Here is a 17794-nt window from a genome sequence, read left to right as displayed (position 1 = left end):
AAGCGTAGATTTGAACTCTATATCCAGACGCTTTTTGTCCTCCATTGCTTTCGTTTGTGATCTATTTTGTTGTCGCATTTCGCAGTTACAGATGGGACGGGGTTTCAGGGTGGAGCCTGCAGCTTTGGCTTCCGTCAGCCCCGCCCTATGCGACTCCTGAGACTCAGGGTCCTTCAGTACTTGTTGCAAGCGCCTCTGAGAGAAAGGTGCCCTCGATTTTCGCCTGCTACCAAACAGTGTAAGCTCTCCCGCAATGGGCCCGAAACTGGGGTTCAGTTCAGTTGGAAGTGGAGTTGGAGGTGGCGTTCAGAGCAGTCTGGAGCCCCAGTCTCCTTCCCGTCAGGGCAGTCCTACGGCACAGCCGGCCGTCCCTTCTCTGGGGGCAGTGTGCGCGCCTCCGGGACCTCCTTTCTCCGCTACCCCGGGGTTCCGACTTACAGCCCAGCTCCCTGTGGCTGAGCCTGAGTCCCCGGGGTCTGGCCCAGAACGGGGGTTCAGAGCAGTCAGGGGCCCAGCACAGTCGGAGTTTTATCTCCTTTCCGCTAGGGAACGCCCGCCAGGCACTCGGCCTCCCTCCTCTCCGGCTCCGTCCTCTCCGCGCGCGCCGCGTGTCTCCGTACCTTAGGCTTTTACAGCTCCTCCGTGCTTCCTTCTGGTTTTCTCCTTGCTTCTTGTTGTAGGATTTCCAGTCAGTCGACTTTCCTGTAGTTCTGGGTAATGTCCATTTTATATTTTAGTTGTATTTTATTAAAATTGTTGTGTGCGGCTGCGGCTAGTTGCCTACCCGAGCAGCCATCTTGGATTCTCTCTAATGAATTTAATTTTTATCATAGTTTGTTTCCCTAAAGATGACAAACTTCTTGAGAGCAAATGTTATCTCAAATACCCTTTGTGCAAGTCTTCTAATGGTGGACAGTTAACATAAGTGATTAAGGAATTTTATTTAGCTTCTAATACTGACTTCTATAGTCATACAGAAAAAAAAAATTCTATTTGCAAACAGAGCTGATCCAAGCCAAATCACTCAAATTACCACAGAGTTCCAAATGCTTTGGAAACTGCATTAACTCACTATGCAAAAAAAGATGCAAACATTATATATCTGCAAAAGCCCTCTCTACAATGTATAATTGGAATTTGGGAGAGGTGGCTAAGCTTCTGGGGTGATGTGCTTTTTCAGCCACAGAGCTCATAATTCATATTCTATCATGCCTTCTCTTTAGGGGAAATTTGGCCTCTTCGGGTTATCCCTCAAATGCTCTTAAATAATTTTCTAGTTTATTTGTGGACTCAGGACTACAATCCCACCAGAAATCCAAAAACATCTCCAGATCTCTAAATTAACAGTTGTTTTTTTTTGTATGTTGCCGTCTCCCCATTTTTCCTCTCTCTGCCAGCTTTAACCTTCATCTCAGACACTAGAATCAACAGTCCTCTGTAACCTTGTCAACAATGATGATAGGATAATAGAATTAGAATTTCCCAGGGGTCTGTTCTATCATCATGCTCTTGGAAGAAAAAAATACAACACAATTTGAATTATAATTTTTTGATACTTTAAAGTGGCAGTGTCCAATCATTTTAAAGTTATGGCATTTATTGATAAAACTTAATGTGTATTAAAATTTCATTGAGTTAAAAAAGTTCAACCACAAGAATAAGACAGGAAATCTGTCTCATTTCTTTTCTTGTTTATTTTTAATATATATATATATATATATATATATATATATATATATATATATATATATTTCAGCCAGACATATGTTTCTCTTGACATTCAGCTTTTTCATCAATTTAAAATAAATAAGAAAAATTTATTAGCATGGTAATCTCTGAAAGGATTGTCACTTTATTTCAATGGATTTGAAATTCTGAAGGATATTTCTTACAGTTTCCATCAGAACATTCTCACTATGGAAAAATAAATTGCCCCTCTAGGGATTTACACTCCCAGATTGCCACATGATGCACTGACATTCTATTGTGCTGCTGATTTAAAGATCTGCATTTATGTTCTAATCTAGGCTAATGTTTCTAAGACTGTGGCTTACCATCTCTGTTCTCTTATTTCTGTCCTGATTCTGGAAAAATCTCAAGGATAAACACTGGTCTTTTTTTATATTTAGTGGCTATCTTGAGTATCTTTGGGTCTGAGTTTAGTAATTTTGATGGTTTATTCTCGAGTGCCATGTTCATTCAGATCTTTTCCCCACCCCACAGCAGTTGAATTGGCTTTGGGTATGGTTCCAAGCAGAAATTCAAGAAGTAAACTTGTATAGGAGAAGAATAGACATAATGCCATTCATTGATTACTTCATTTTTTAGGAATTAAAATATATCAAATCTATATACCTATATCTTAGAGTAATAATGAAGTTAGTTTTAAATTTTTTTTTTTTGTTTTTTTTTGTTTTTTGTTTTTTGCTATTTATAAGTATTCTACAGACAGAGACAATCTGAAGAAGGACATAAAAGTGATTTTTGTTTTGTATTGTAGTTTGAAGATTCTTAGCCACATGATACACAAGAAACTCATTATTCAAGAGGAAATAGAAAAATCCTTGTTTCCTGCTTGAGAATGAAGCTTAAGCTCATTAAGTGTGAAGTGGACTGAATGGGTGAGCCAATTGGATTTTATAAGTTGAAGGCAGCTAAGTTAAGTTTTTAACACCATTTGGCTGGTAAACTTGATTCGTGATTCTTTCATTTCCTCTGGGACTTGGATTGTGTAGGTAGAGGATATTGTTTGTTGTCCAGCATTCAACAATTTCTTACGTAGTGTAGATGGTCCTTCTTGTGATACCAATAGCATTGACTGAGATATTTTTGCCTAAAAAGTTAATAAACATTATTTCTTACCTTGCATATGGACTGGAAGCAGGACAAAAAAAGAGATGGAAGAAATCATTATTCTCTCCCAATTTCAGTTTGTTTTGACATTAACATCTAACTTAGCTAATTTTAATCCAGCAAACACTTATCTAGCATTGTTTATATACAAAACTTTTTATAAGATCCATTGGGGAATCAAAGATGAAAATTGAACTGTAAAATTTATTTTGGGAAGCTGTTGCTCTGTGGACTCTATTTATCCCCCTTGTGTTAGTTTTAGAGAGTTTGGGTATAAGAATAAAACGGAAATGCTAGGTATGTGTTGGTTCCACAGCGGAGCAGCCCCAGGAGTGTGAGACAGCTATGCCCCCTCAGGATCCACAGTGACAGGATGTATGCCAGCACCGAGGCCCCCTGCCCCGGCACAGCACTTAGACACATTAACCTCTCAGTCCAGAGATGTGCACATGAACAAGGCTGCTGGAAACCGGAGCCCTTCCACAGGATCTTACCTGGTGGCAGGCTGGTTTAATCTGGAAGCCCCAGAATCAGACCCGAAACAGAACGGGTTGCCTTTATCGCCTGTCAGTTACTTATGCTTTTCCAATTCCATCCTTCTCCCTGTCCTCCAAATAGTATGTACCTTTAGCTCCTTTAAGGAACCAGATAAGAACTCATAGCTATCGTTCATTGAGCAGCGTGTTAACCGTTTCATATACATCACTCTATCTAATCTTTGAGAACACTCTATGGAATAGAAACTATTTGGCAGATGAGGAAACGACATGATGAACACTTCTTGTGAGATTATTTGAGATTTTCCAGCTTTGTGCTATTGTTTTCTGAATTTTTTAAAATAGGTATACATGAAGGTCACAATCAGTTAACAACATGGAAAAACATGAGGGGCAGCAGGAGGACCAGCTGCTTGTTTTCTCTCCGGAGATGCAGACAGGCCGGGGCCCTGGCCGCAGTGTGAGTTTCAGTATGGCTCTCTACCGCCAGCGGTTCCTGCCAACGTGACAGAAAATACACGGAGCGCAGCAGAAGGAGGGAGGCCTCTTCTCTATGCATGGGCGGTTTGGATATAATATTTATCAATGCCGATCGCCTGGATTGCTTTGGCTGATCTGGCTGGCTTGGGGGATTTTTCCATTCTTCCTTCATTCGCTCCATACGTTTCCTTTCCAAAACCTCTGCTCCCTCTGTCCAAGGGAACGTGTTTCCACTAGCAGAAGTGGGGCAAGTTCTCTCTCTTCTGTTAAAAAGTTATTCTTTAGAAAAGCCCCCTGTGTGTCACGATGTAGGTTGCGAATTCACCGTATGCAAAGCTGGTGGATCTGATCAATGATTTAAGAGCCGGTAATGAGAGCTCCATGCAGACACAGAGCACGTCCACTGCTCTTTTTAAAGGCCGCTGGTTGAGAGTGGAATGCAAAGGAAATGAGCGCTGTGAGAAGACTAGGACATCTCTGTGGCTATCCATTTGGTTCCCTATTTTCTCTCTGGCCTGCACTCTGGATAGTGAACTGCATTCATACTTCTGTCACCAAGATCCTTTCCAGCGCTCCCTATTGGCTTTGAAGTTCAAGTCTTTCATTCTCTTGCCCCCCCTTATTTTCTGTCTCGTTGCATGCCGCTTTCTTGCACTTGTCCTGCTCAAGAGCCCACCATAGCTGTTGAATATTTAACGGCTGGGATCGTTTTGCAGGTTTTAGTTTAAAGGTAACCATAGCGCGCTCACACACACACACACACACACACACACACACACACACACTCTCTCTCTCTCTCTCTCTCTCTCTCTCTCTCTCTCTCTCTCTCTCTCTCTCTCACACACACACACACATTCATTATTCATAGCAGAGATGCGCTGTGAGTTCTTGGGAATCTTCTTTCCTCTCGATGTTGGTCTCCTATGAGTGCTGCTGTCCCAGGAATGCCTTCCTGATGAGGCCACGGGGCAGGGGGCCTCCTGCAGTGACTGACAGGGGATCGAGGACGATGTGACCCGTGGTGGTGGCCGTGACCATGCTCAAGCGGGAGACGAAGCCGGAGGGCGACCGGCCGCGCAGAGTGCGGTTCCGGATCGCGTCCTCGCACAGCGGGCGGGTGCTGCGGGAGGTGTACGAGGACGGCCAGCCGGCCGGCTCCCTGGACTCCGAGTGCGCCAGCGTCTGCGGCATCGACGGCCTGAGCGAGCCCGACGGGCAGCACAACGGCCACCTGGGCTCCGAGGGCGACGAGCAGGAGAGCGACCAGGACAGCCTGCTGGCGCTGGCCAGGGCGGCCAGCGAGAAGGGCTTTGGCACCAGGAGGGTCAACATCCTAAGCAAAAACGGGACCGTCCGGGGCGTCAAATACAAAGTGAGTGCCGGCCAGGCTCTGTTTGACAATCTGACCAAAGTGTTGCAGGTAAGTCTTTGTTGCTCTTCGCTCCTCCGCTCTTCCTGACCTTGAACCCGACTCGCCACCTCCACTCCGCGCTGTGCTCCAGTTTTAAAGCGAGCCTCTCTTACCCATGGCTCCTGCATACTTCATGAGCCACTTTCCCATCTGAGGTATCGTCCCCAGCGCCACTGATAAAAAAGCAGGTTATGATGCTTAGCCAACTAGGTGGACTTTTCAAAGCTGAATTTCTACTAGGGAAGGGGTCTTTTCTTCCAGTGTGTCATGACTACAACAACATGTGCATTTCTTAACCAAGAAAACCAACCAACCAACCAACCAACCAACCAAACAAACAAAAAACACTATAGGGTTCAAAGCATCTGAGCAAAACTTAGAAGTTAATTTCTGGCTTATCCTTCTGAAGACTCAGGGTTGGTGTTTATCATTACTTAAGCATGTGTTTAAAGAAAGATTGAGTGCTTCAGTCGGTGGGGGTGGACTCAGTTGGCTGTTGTAAAGAGAGAGAGGCTAGCTCTGCCTCTCTCACTCATTCCTGAGGAGGTTGCAGGCTCATCTGAATTGCATTTCTCCATTAATTTGCTCTTTGGAACTCTGAGAGTAGTACTTACAAAATTTATTCTTCTATAAACGTACAGACGGAGACCCAGATTTTATAGTAAAAAATATCGCTCTTAAAATGTGATAGATTCTGCTCAGTAATGTAGGAATGTATTATTCAGGGCCTGGGCCCTTGGCAATGAATTAATGTTAAGATAGCTTTTGGAATTGCCTGAAAACATTAGTAAGATGATTTTTTTGGTTAAAAATAGGGATCAGATTCAGGAATGAAATTCATTGCCACTATCATTAAGGTAGCAAACCAGTATTTTTTCATTGTAATACCATTTTATGTTATTCTCAGTATTTAAATAAAATTATATCTTGTGAATTATTCAATGCCTTGACATTATGTAAAGCTGCTGGAGAAAGGGTTTTTTAAAAGGTACTTGACTATTTTTTTTATTTTAAAGGAAGTATTTGGAAAGATCATGCTATGAGAACTTCATAAAAGAAAATAAAGTGTAAAGACAGCTAAATTTCATACAGTAATTAAATTTCAGGTTATTTTCATATATAAAACCTGTGAAGGATTTCATAGTTTAACAGTGGAAGTTGGGAACCAAAAAATCAGAAATGGATGACTACATTTTACTAGGTTGTAAAAAATCTTGTATAGATTTCTAGATATGTGACTGTTAGGTTGAAATCATCTTAGTGGCCTTTATGTTTCTTTAATAAGTTTTTATTTTTCATATTATTACAAATGTTCCTTCCCCCCCCCCCCACCATTGCTCTCCTCCACCAGGTTCCCACCCCACCCTCTGCCCTTTCCCCTCTCCCCATTGTCCTCATCCATAGGTGCACAGTTTATGTTCAGTCTCTTCCCACGTCCCCCTCTCCCCTTTTCCCCAAGAATCGTCAGTTCACTCCCCTTCCATACCTCTGATTCTATTATATTCAACAGTTAATATTGTTCATCAGATTTTTTTAATTTCCTTGGTTTTTAGATTCACTTGTTGATAATTACGTATTTGTTGTTCATAATTTTTATCTTTGTTTACTTTCTCTTCTGAAAGAACCCCCTTCAGCAATTCATATAATTCTGGTTTGGTGGTGATGAACTCCTTTAGCTTTTTTTTATTAGTGAAGCTCTTTATCTGGCCTTCGATTCTGAGTGATAGCTTTGCTGGGTAGCTTATTTTTGGCTGTAGGTTCTTGCTATTCATCACCTTGAATATTTCTGGCCATTCCCTTCTGGCCTGCATGGTTTCTGTTGAGAAGTCAGCTGACAATCGTATAGGTGCTCCTTTATAAGTTACTACCTTCTTTGCTCTTGCTTCTTTTAATATTCTCTCTTTATCTTTTGCTCTTGGAATTTTAATAATGATGTGTCTCGGTGTGGTCCTCTTTGGATTCCTTTTGTTTGGAGTTCTGTGCGCTTCCTGGACTTGTAAGTCAAATTCTTTCACCAGGTGGGGGAAGTTTTCTGTCTCTATTTCTTTCAGTATGTTTTCGATATCTTGCTCTCTCTCATCTTCTGGAACCCCCATAATTCTGATGTTGGTTCGCTTGAAGTTGTCCCAGAGGTTTCTTACATTATCTTCAATTTTCTGGATTCTCTTGCCTTCTAGCTTCTGTGGAGGAGTGTCTTCTGGCTCTTTATGTTCCAAATCTTTGACTTGATTCTTGCGATCTTCCCTTCTGTTTTTAGGACTCTGTAGAATATTTTTTATTTCAGACAATGTATTCTTTATTTCTTGTTGATCCCTTATCATTTCTTGTTGACTCCTTATTAATTCTAGTTGATCTCTTTTCATATCCTCATAGGCCTTATCCATCTTTTCTAGGAAATTCTTGAAAAACCTTATAAGCGTAGATTTGAACTCTATATCCAGACCCTTTTTGTCCTCCATTTCTTTCGTTTGTGATCTATTTTGTTGTCGCATTTCGCAGTTACAGATGGGACGGGGTTTCAGGGTGGAGCCTGCAGCTTTGGCTTCCGTCAGCCCCGCCCTATGCGGGTCCTTCAGTGCTCGCTGCCGGCGCCTCTGAGAGAAAGGTGCCCTCGATTTTCGCCTGCTGCCAAACAGTCTATGCTCTCCCACAATGAGCCCGGTATTGGGGTTCAGTTCAGTTGGAAGTGGAGTTGGAGGTGGCGTTCACAGCAGTCTGGAGCCCCAGTCTCCTTCCCGTCAGGGCAATCCCGCGGCACAGCCGACCGTCCCTTCTCTGGGGGCAGTGTGCGCGCCTCCGGGACCTCCTTTCTCCGCTGCCCCGGGGTTCCGACTTACAGCCCAGCTCCCTATGGCTGAGCCTGAGTCCCCGGGGTCTGGCCCAGAACTGGGGTTCAGAGCAGTCGGGGGCCCAGCACATTCGGAGTTTTATCTCCTTTCCGCTAGGGAACGCCCGCCAGGCACCCGGCCTCCCTCCTCTCCGGCTCCGTCCTCTTCGCGTGCGCCAAGTGTCTCCGTACCTTGGGCTTTTACAGCTCCTCCGTGCTTCCTTCTGGTTTTCTCCTTGCTTCTTGTTGTAGGATTTCCAGTCAGTCGACTTTCCTGTAGTTCTGGGTAATGTCCATTTTATATTTTAGTTGTATTTTATTAAAATTGTTGTGTGCGGCTGAGGCTAGTTGCCTACCCGAGCAGCCATCTTGGATTCTCCTCCTTTATGTTTCTTTAAATGCAGATATTATTTTTGCCAAGGTGTAGACCAAGACTATACAACAATTAAATTAAAAAAAATTATTGCATTTATTGTAATTCATTTAGCGTGTCATGATTCTAAAGGCTTTATGTTTTGGAACATTATTTATAAAACTGCTGTACAAATTTTAGTACTTTGACTTGAATTTGTTCAAATCTCTCCCTCTCAAAAACACGAACAAAACTCTCTTTTTTGAATAAGTACCCTAAATCTTTAAAACCTACAAGAAATTTTTTCCCTCCTATGGCTTTATTCTGATGGTGCTATAAATTTGCAAATAGAAAATGGAAAAAAATTCCAAGTCAAAATTTTAGTACTAGATTAGCTTATAATATTTACTTGCATATTTTTTTCTATGCATAATCCCATTGCTCTTTTTGGGAGAGAAAGAAATAAAACTGTCATTTTATAATACTTTAACCCCATTCCAATATACTTTAAGAAGAAAATAGTGGTTACTAGCAGAGGTCTCTCAAAGTCTTTGATATTGAATCAGTCCCTCTTTCCTACCCCAAACCTAGTCCTTCTTCCTTTATAATGTGGGTAATCAGCATATTGCAGATAGTCACTAATTTTGGCCATCAGCATCAGTTTCATCATCACCACCATCATCATCATCATCACCATGGAATGTTGACAACACACAAGTTAAAGGCACTCCTACCTTGAATCAAGGCTGCCAGTTGCACTATTTCAAGGGCTCCATTCACCTAATTGCCTGGGTGAACAGCACTCCCTGCAGTTGTGCAATAGAACCTACACAGTATTAGGTAGAGAGCTGACTTGGATACTTGCTGCTGCTAAGGGATGTGTCGTAAGTGGTGATAAGTGTCTTAGGCATACTATGTCTTAGAATGATTGAGTTTCCACGTGCATTCCCCAATGCGATAGCAGAGGAGTTCTAGGGGCTAAAAGCAGAAGTTACATTTCAATTCTTCACGTACTAGGAGGTTATGGGGTCAGATGTGACTCTTCCTTGGATCTCTCTATATTTTCCATATCCCATGGAAAAGAAGCAGCAAACTTAGCTACATGCAACTATAACAGCAATTTCTCTTAGAAAAGAAAAAGCGAGGACTTGTATCTTGGATATTTGATTAAGGTTCCAGTTCACAGACAGTCTTACTGAAGCAAGGAAGTGTGATTGGAGAAACAGTCAGGTCTTTTTTCCTGTTTTCAGTCATAAAATCTTGAAGCACTCAACTTGAAACTTGAGAGGAAACTCTAAATATAACTAAAATCTTTCAAAGACTCCATCAGTCACTTTACTTCCTCTCTATTAGTTTGCCATTCTGTTATTCCTATCTCATTAAATACTTGGCATGGGCTGTGTAAAAATTTTAACTGTGCAGAGAATAGTGTTTGAAATCATTTGCTTAACACAATTTTACTTCTTAGCAGCACTTATTTAAAAAGTCATCTATGAAAGAGCTACTAGAACAAATTTTCACTTGATTTATCAATTACTATTCCTTGTAAAATTCTGAGCAATTGAGGATGTACAATATTAAACAAGGTTGCTATGGGTAGTGATGGGTCAGAAGGCGTAGAGAGAAAGGACACCTGGATTCTCAGAGAAGTCTTGAAGCAGGTGGATTGTTGGATCCTTGGTGAATTGCTCAAGGACCTCCAGCCAGTTTAGATTGTAGCTCTTCAGATTCAGATGTCTTACTTTTCTAGCTCTCATAGAGATGCCAAAAATTTAATACTCAGGAGAGACTGGTTTGAAAATCTGAAAACCTAGAATCTAGTGGAGGCCTGGAAATATGCATTTATTGGAAGCTCTCCAGGTTGTTCTTACATACATTAATGCTTGAGAATCACTGACCTAGAGTGTAAAAGGGAAACTCATCTAGTTTCCTAAAGTTAAACATATTCCATAATTTTTTTATGTCTTCAATATTTAATGAGGAGAACAAAGAAGATATAGATTGATCTATGATTTGTTAGATCATAAGGAGGGTCTTTCCTGAGCCAAGGAGAATAAAGATATCCTGACAGCCACATATTATAATTTGGTGGCTCCTTCTAAGAACTCAATTACATATATACATGAGAGTTCTTTTAAAAATATATATATTTTATTGATTTTTTTACAGAGAGGAAAGGAGAGGGATAGAGAGTTAAAAACAGCAATGAGAGGGAAACATCGATCAGCTGCCTCCTGCACACACCCTACTGGGAATGTGTACACAACCAAGGTACATGCCCTTGACCGGAATCGAACCTGGGACCCTTCAGTATGCAGGCTGACTCTTTATCCACTGAGCCAAACTGGTTAGGGCTCCTGTGAGTATTCTAACATCAATTAGTTGGCTCAGGAGCAGACCCAGAAATCTTACCAATACACTCTGATATAGGTGTAATGTTTTGGTTATTTTTAAGACATTTAGCTGTAAGAATATTTCTACCTAGATAAATGATTTTATCCCTCATTAATGGAATATTTTAGAAAGAAATTATTTTTAATTTTTATAAGAAGTCACTGTGTTACCCTATGCAACACAAATTACAGAGCTACTGTGTAGCTCATAGCTCTCATCACCCAGTTTGCATGATTGGATTTGAGCTATACCTTGTTCTTAGAAGCAACAAATTGTACTTCTAAAGTCTCTTAGGGTGGGTCAGTGATTCAAGTAATTAAGGTAATTAATTTTTCTAATTTATTCTTACAGGATTAAATTTCAGACAGTAATTAAATTTCAGACAGTAAGCTTATCTTGACCTTGTCCTCAAGCTTGTATACTCTGTTGTATACTCCATTAGAATCTTCTATTGTAATTTTCATAATATCATTTACCTATTTTTCTACAAATTTAAAGTTGTTGTATAGAGAAAAATAGATACAAAGAAGGAAAATAATTACACCACATATTATAATTTGGTGGCTCCTTCTAAAAACTCAACCATATATATATATATATATATATATATATATATATGTTAGTGTGCTTATATTTATGAGTATTCTAATATTTTAAGACAAAATAAAAGTACTATTGAATTTGCAAAATGAGTTGCATTTTGCAGGTTTCCACATACATAATTTTGCTTCAGTGTACCCAAAATTTTGTGAAATGAGCAAGAAAATTATTATTATAATGCAGTTTTTAGATAATTGAGTATCAGAGAAATCAAGCATCTGGCCCAGAGCTAGTAACATAAGAACTATGCTTTTCTCTGTTTTAGCTATGTACATTTTACAAAATATAATGCCATATGCAAAAACTCTCAACTTTACCTTTTGAAGTGTTATAATTACTAATATGAAGATTTATAAGGCTAACTAAGTCATGTTGTGGTTTAATCTGATCTTTTGAAAGGTCAACATTTGGTTAGAAGATTTAAAAATCTATTATTTAGTGAATATTTCATCTTCAGCTAGGGAAGGTGTTTCTGTAGAGTTAAATCACCTCCATTCATTTTAAAATTGTATTTTTTAAATGTATCAAAACTTATCATGTCTATCACATCATTTGATTAAATTACCATGGAGTTACAAGGGTCACCTTTGGAACAGGATTCCTTAATAATTTCAATAAAGACTGTGCTCAGTGTTGTTCACTGACTTTAGGATGGATATTAACAGACATTTCCAGTCATAGTTATTATCTGTCTCTGGCTCACTGAACCCAGCTTTGTTAATAGAATATTACTGCAGTGAAAACAAGGTGATATTCTTCATGGCTCCTTGGTCTCAGTGGTTTATCTGGACCTCTTTGGAAAAGCAACAACAACAAAATTAACATTGATTAAGTGTTTACTGAAGCCAGGCACCATTCTTATTATTTATGAGCATTGACATCTTTATTTTTCAGAATGTTATAACATAGTATTATCATTAATCCATTAATAATAAGTTTTCTTCTCTGTGTGTGAAACATTAAATTATAGGATTAAAATATTATTTTTTAAAATTAGAATACAATAAATAAGCACCCACTATCAAAATAAGCACCCACTAATGGGAATATTGCCTTTTTAGTTATCAGGGAGTAGACAAGAAACTCTAGAACTTTTAGTATAATTCCAAACAATGCAAGAAACTACATTAAGCAATTAGGTGACTTATAATTCAAGAATCAAGAAAAAAGAAGCCCTCAAAATGAGTTGGTACTACTGATATATTTTTATGTGCAATTAAAGACTTGCAAGCCAATATTCTTTAAAATCCCGTGACCACCTTCTACATACTATTCTAAGTCCCAACATTTGACACTGATACTGATTAGCACCTCAATAAATTCTTTGAATTATGAATTAAGTGAAATTCTCTGAGACAGTGGTTATTTTGTTCTTTTCCATCTCTTTTGGATTTGGAAACTTCCCATCTTGGATAAGAATAGAGTTTGTATCATGAAGCATTAGTAGCTTGTTCCATTCAATCCTTTCTGCTTCAATATTATTCAGCCATTCATTTAATAGCCATTTACTGCCGATCTATTATGGAGCAAGCACTATGCTACATAATTTGAGGGATGAAAATCAATTCTTACCTTCATGGAGTATTCAGTAGTGTATTGTGAGTGGGTGTGTAAAGCGATTCAGGGAAGAATTCAGGTAGGAAACTCACTTTTGTTTCTTATTGCCATAGGACTCTCCTCTGTTTTCTCTGTGTTGGCTTAACATAGCCTCTGCATCTTTCCAATGCTTATATTTTTCTCCTTCTTAGCCTTTCTCTGATTACACTATAGCTTTATTGTATCCCTTTCTTCAGCTTCTCTTGCTTTCTAATCTACTTCTATCTCCAGGCCCAATAACTGTAATTAATGACTCTTATCTTGATCCTAAAAGTCTCCAGAAGTTTGTAATGATGACTCTGTCCATGAGCACTGACTTATCCATGGTCTATGAATCTTACTAAAACTCTCTTTAGTTCATTGAATATCTTGTTGGAATATCTCTTTTTCTCCTCTGTTCATGAGAACACTTGTGTCATCGTGACATTTTAATTTGTGGGAGCTTGGTTTTAATTGTTTGACGCTCAATCCCATGAATCTATCTGAATTCTGTCTTTAGAATAACATGCTGAGCAAAACCACAGGTTCCACAGATGACTTGGAACTGCTTAATGAACTCATGCTGGCAACCCGTGGGTACCACATGATTAGGGAATTATCTTTAAAAGCCATATAACTGCAGAACTAAACAGACATCCTTAGGGTGGCCTAGTCATGCTTGCAGAGTTTCTGGTATTTTCTCTAAAATTCAGTATTGTGAATGTTACATAAGAACAATATAAACATTTAATAGTTGATTAATTGACACACTATGTAGCTATCAGTCTCTCAACCATTATTGCCTGGGAATAATTTAAAAATTATAAACAGAATAAAATATCATAAAGAAAATTTTGGTTATGAAATTATATTTATGATCTCTTTGCTCAATTTCATTTTTCTAACAATTTATTATCTCACCTAATTGCTGGCAAATTATTTGTGTCTTAGAATCTAGGAGGGAAGAAATAGATGTACATTTGTTCATATAACTCTCTCTTGCAGTTAATATATCAAATTATGGGAGTAGTCCTTATTTTATTGATTCCTAAACAATAAAATTAGGTCATGAAAGAACTTGCTCCTTTTCTGAATCTTTTATGTAACTAGTGATATGGAATTAAAGACCTCTCTTTTTCATTATTATTATAATATTTCTTGCTTGTAGCTAGAGAGCAGGCTGACAGCTGGGTGGGGGTGAGGAGGGCAGACATTGGGAATGGAGGTATTGAGCAAAAAAGAAAAAAAGAGAAAGAACTCAGGAAACAGACAAAATCATGGTGATTGCTGGAGAGAGATGGGGCGGGTGGAGATGGAGGAGGGTAGGGGAGGATAAATGGTGATGGATGGTGAGCACACAATACAGTGTGCAGATGAAGTGTTATGGAATTGTGCACCTGAAACCTGGTGGATCCATTGTCATTGCTGCCTCTTCAGCCCTCTGATTGCTGCAGGCAGCCCCGTGAGGCCTGTTACATAAGTCCTTTCCCAACTTCTACTTCTTCTGACTCTTGAAATTATCCAACCTCATTGCTTTATGCCCAGCTCTTTAAAGCAGAGCTATATTTATTACTCGCAGGGGCAAAAGAAGACCCATGTTTCTAGGAACCAAAGCCCACTTTCTATGTGAGAGAAAGAAGAGACCAGTGTCATAATCCTCTAGTAGTCTCTTAAATGATTCTGGTGCTTATTGTCTTTCCACTCATGGGTCAAGGTACTGTTCTCTGGGGGCAGATGGCCTGGTTTCAGGAGCAGAGTCTGCCACATCCTAGTTGGGCATTCTGGGAAAATTTACTTCTATAATGCCAGTTTTCTTCATCAGTAAAGTGGGGATAATGATAGTGACTATTTCCTATGAAATAAATGAACCATCACGGATGAAGCATTTTGCACAGTGCCTGGAATATTGTAAGGGCTCAGTGAATACTGTTACTATTTTTATTACCCATCCTTCAAACAAATTTTGAATTCTTTTTTTAAAAATATATATTTTATTGATTTTTTCACAGAGAGGAAGAAAGAGGGATAGAGAGTTAGAAACATCAATGAGAGAGAATCATCGATCAGCTGCCTTTTGCACACCCCCTACTGGGAATGTGCCCGCAACCAAGGTACATGCCCTTGACGGGAATCAAACCCGGACCCCTCAGTCCTCAGGCCGACGCTCTATCCACTGAGCCAAGCCAGTCCCAGCTTGAATTAATTCTTGCTAACTCTGCTAGGCAATGAGTATGAAAATATGAATAAGGCATCATTCCTGTCCTCAGAGAAACTAAATTCTTTCTTAGGAGAGAAACAAACACATAGTTAATGTAAAATATAAGTATTCAGTATTCAGCAGTTTCTTGGGGGACAGAGGCAGGACTCATGACCCAGTTCTGTAAATCTTATTGAGATTCTGTCTCCTCCCCCACCCTGCCCCCATCTTACATCTTTTAAAACCAGGGCTGCGTGAAGTAAGTCCTGGCCCACTCCTGAAAAGGCATCCTGGTGCTTCACACTTTTATTGGTGGAGCTCACTCCCCTTTGGGAAATCCTAGCTGCTGCCTCTAAACTTGGCCTACCCCCTGCGCTCCCAAGGCTAATTCCTCTGTCCAAGATCCTGTCTTGGTGGCAGCTCCTACCTGGTTTGCTTTGTCTTGGATTCTGTAGTTATAACCTCCCGTGGCTGTTTGGCCATGTTGATGAGCCTGGGTCTGCTGCACTTGGCTCTATACCTGTGAGCTCTGCCAGCTGGGCATCCATGCACCTTGTATGTGAGTGTTCCTCTGCAATGCCTGTCATCCTGAAAGCCTAGGCAGCTCCTTCTGCATAGACCTGGACTCTTTCTCTTCTTTAGCAATAGTCTGAGTTGATTTATGATGTCTTTCAACACTAATCTGGGTAATTGTTTGTACCTATATGGGATGTGCTCTGCTACAAGCCACATTGTGTAAGAAGCTCAGAAGAGGTCTCTGAGGTGGTTTGCTGACTTCAGAATGTTCCTGCTCTGCTCTCTCCTCTTTAGCTTATTTGTGATGTTCCCTCACAGATTCCAGATGGCTTCTATAGTGTGAAGCCAGGCCAAAATCGAAAACAGAAAGGGAGAAGTGACAAAAGAGAATATCCTTTGTAGGTGTGCCTTTTCTAGCAGAAAAGAAAATTCCAGAAACTTCCTAGATGCTTTCGTGTACAGTTCATTGGCAGAATAGAGAGTTATGGCCACTCCCTGTTATAGCAGAAGGCTGGGCATGTGAAGTTGTTTATGGCCGTGCCTCTATGGCAGAAAAGAGCATGGGGCATGGGGCATGGGGCATGGGGTTGGGAACTTACTTATCCATGAGCTCCGTGGATAAGTAAGCAATGGTGCCTGCCCATCATCATCCAAGAACTTTGATGAGACAATTTTAATTTTATGCATTTTAACTCACATTGGGTTATGCTGCTTGAATTATAAAACCATTTTACTAGTGATCTTATTTCACAACCTGCCTACATTTATTTTGCTTGTTCTTGTGTTTTGTTTTTCTGTCTTTCCAGATTGTTTTTTTCTTAATTATTTTTAGTATCAATTCCTTTTGATTTCTTCTGTCTGTTATCTTTTTTCCTTAGGTCTAGAGCTTTTTATTTTTATTTTTTTTCTTGATGGCTTTAATTATTCTAACACTTCAGAATCTCAAAGTGACCTTAGGGGTGCTAAACCATTTATTTTCAACTAACAGCAGTTAAAAGTCTTAAATATATTAGTTATTTATTTTGTCTGTCATGGGGTGGTAATTGTGCAATTTTAAAGATGTGCATGCCACATTAGACCTAAGCTGAGCAATCCAAAAACAGTAAGGAACTTCACCAAAATGGTACATATTGCTTTATTTTTCCCCCCTCCCTGCTTGCCTCCTTTAAATCAAAAACAAAATACAAAACAAAAACACAATGACTGCAGAGTCACAGCAATCATTCCCACAGCTCCTTCATTCCCTCCTCATGTCCTAAGCCAGGCACCTGGGGGCTCAGAAGTCAGTGGGCTGGAACTCATTTTGCATTGGAGAACAATGATAGAAAAGCCCTCTGCATGCAGAGCAAGGCAGACTCTCTCTCAGAAAGCCTTTCCGCCGTGCTGCTCCAGCTCTCCTGCTTCTGCTAGTCATAAACAAGCTTTCACAAAATTAAAAAACAAAACACAAAACCCTGAAGAGTATCATGCTAAGCTAAACAAGCCAACCAGCCATAGAAAGACAAGTATTGCATGATCTCACTCAGACGTGGAATCTAATGAATAAAATAAACTGATGAACAAAACAGATCCAGGGACACTGAAGCATGGGACAGAGTGGTGAATTTCAGAGGGAATGTGGGGTTGGGTGGGTGGATGGGGAGAAGTTAACCTGGGGAACATGTATGCATATATGCACAGCCCATGGACACAGACAATAGTGTGGTGAAGGCCTGGGAGAAGCAGGTATCATGTGTAGGGAGTCAGTGGGGGAAAAACAAAGGAAATATCTGTAATACTTTCAATAATAAAGATAAAAATTAAAAAATATATTTAAAATAATACTGTTAGTAATAAGAACAACTCTTTATTGAGTGCCTACGTGTGACAAATTATTTTAGGTTTCTTTCTTATAATAGTTTCTTTAATGCTCAGGGAAATTTGCAAAGTGGATATTAACTTGTTTTACTTGCTAAAAGCTGACAACACCCCAATATGATTTAAAGGACCATGAGAAAAATCCCCAAATAGTTTGGCCTTAAGTGTTGATCTGCTATTTGAAATTGTTTCTGCTGTTTTTCCTACTTCCCTACTCTCGAGATCTCCTTTGTCC

General features: G+C 39.8%; 1 protein-coding gene across 1 annotated transcript in view; it reads left to right on the top strand.

Annotated features, from left to right (window-relative positions):
* Positions 1–4866: 4866 nt before the first annotated feature.
* The window catches only part of GRXCR1 (glutaredoxin and cysteine rich domain containing 1), a gene marked incomplete at both ends in the record, with an annotated part of 79247 nt that continues 66319 nt past the window's right edge, over positions 4867–17794 (top strand). The window contains one exon of the mRNA XM_084901221.1: positions 4867–5250. Coding sequence (XP_084757347.1) covers positions 4867–5250 — 384 coding nt within the window. The remainder of the gene's footprint in view (positions 5251–17794) is intronic.

The sequence above is a fragment of the Pipistrellus hanaki genome (assembly GCF_964339955.1).
Source record: "Pipistrellus hanaki genome assembly, chromosome: 1".
Classification (NCBI taxonomy): domain Eukaryota; kingdom Metazoa; phylum Chordata; class Mammalia; order Chiroptera; family Vespertilionidae; genus Pipistrellus; species Pipistrellus hanaki.
This window is presented reverse-complemented; position numbering and strand designations above follow the sequence as displayed.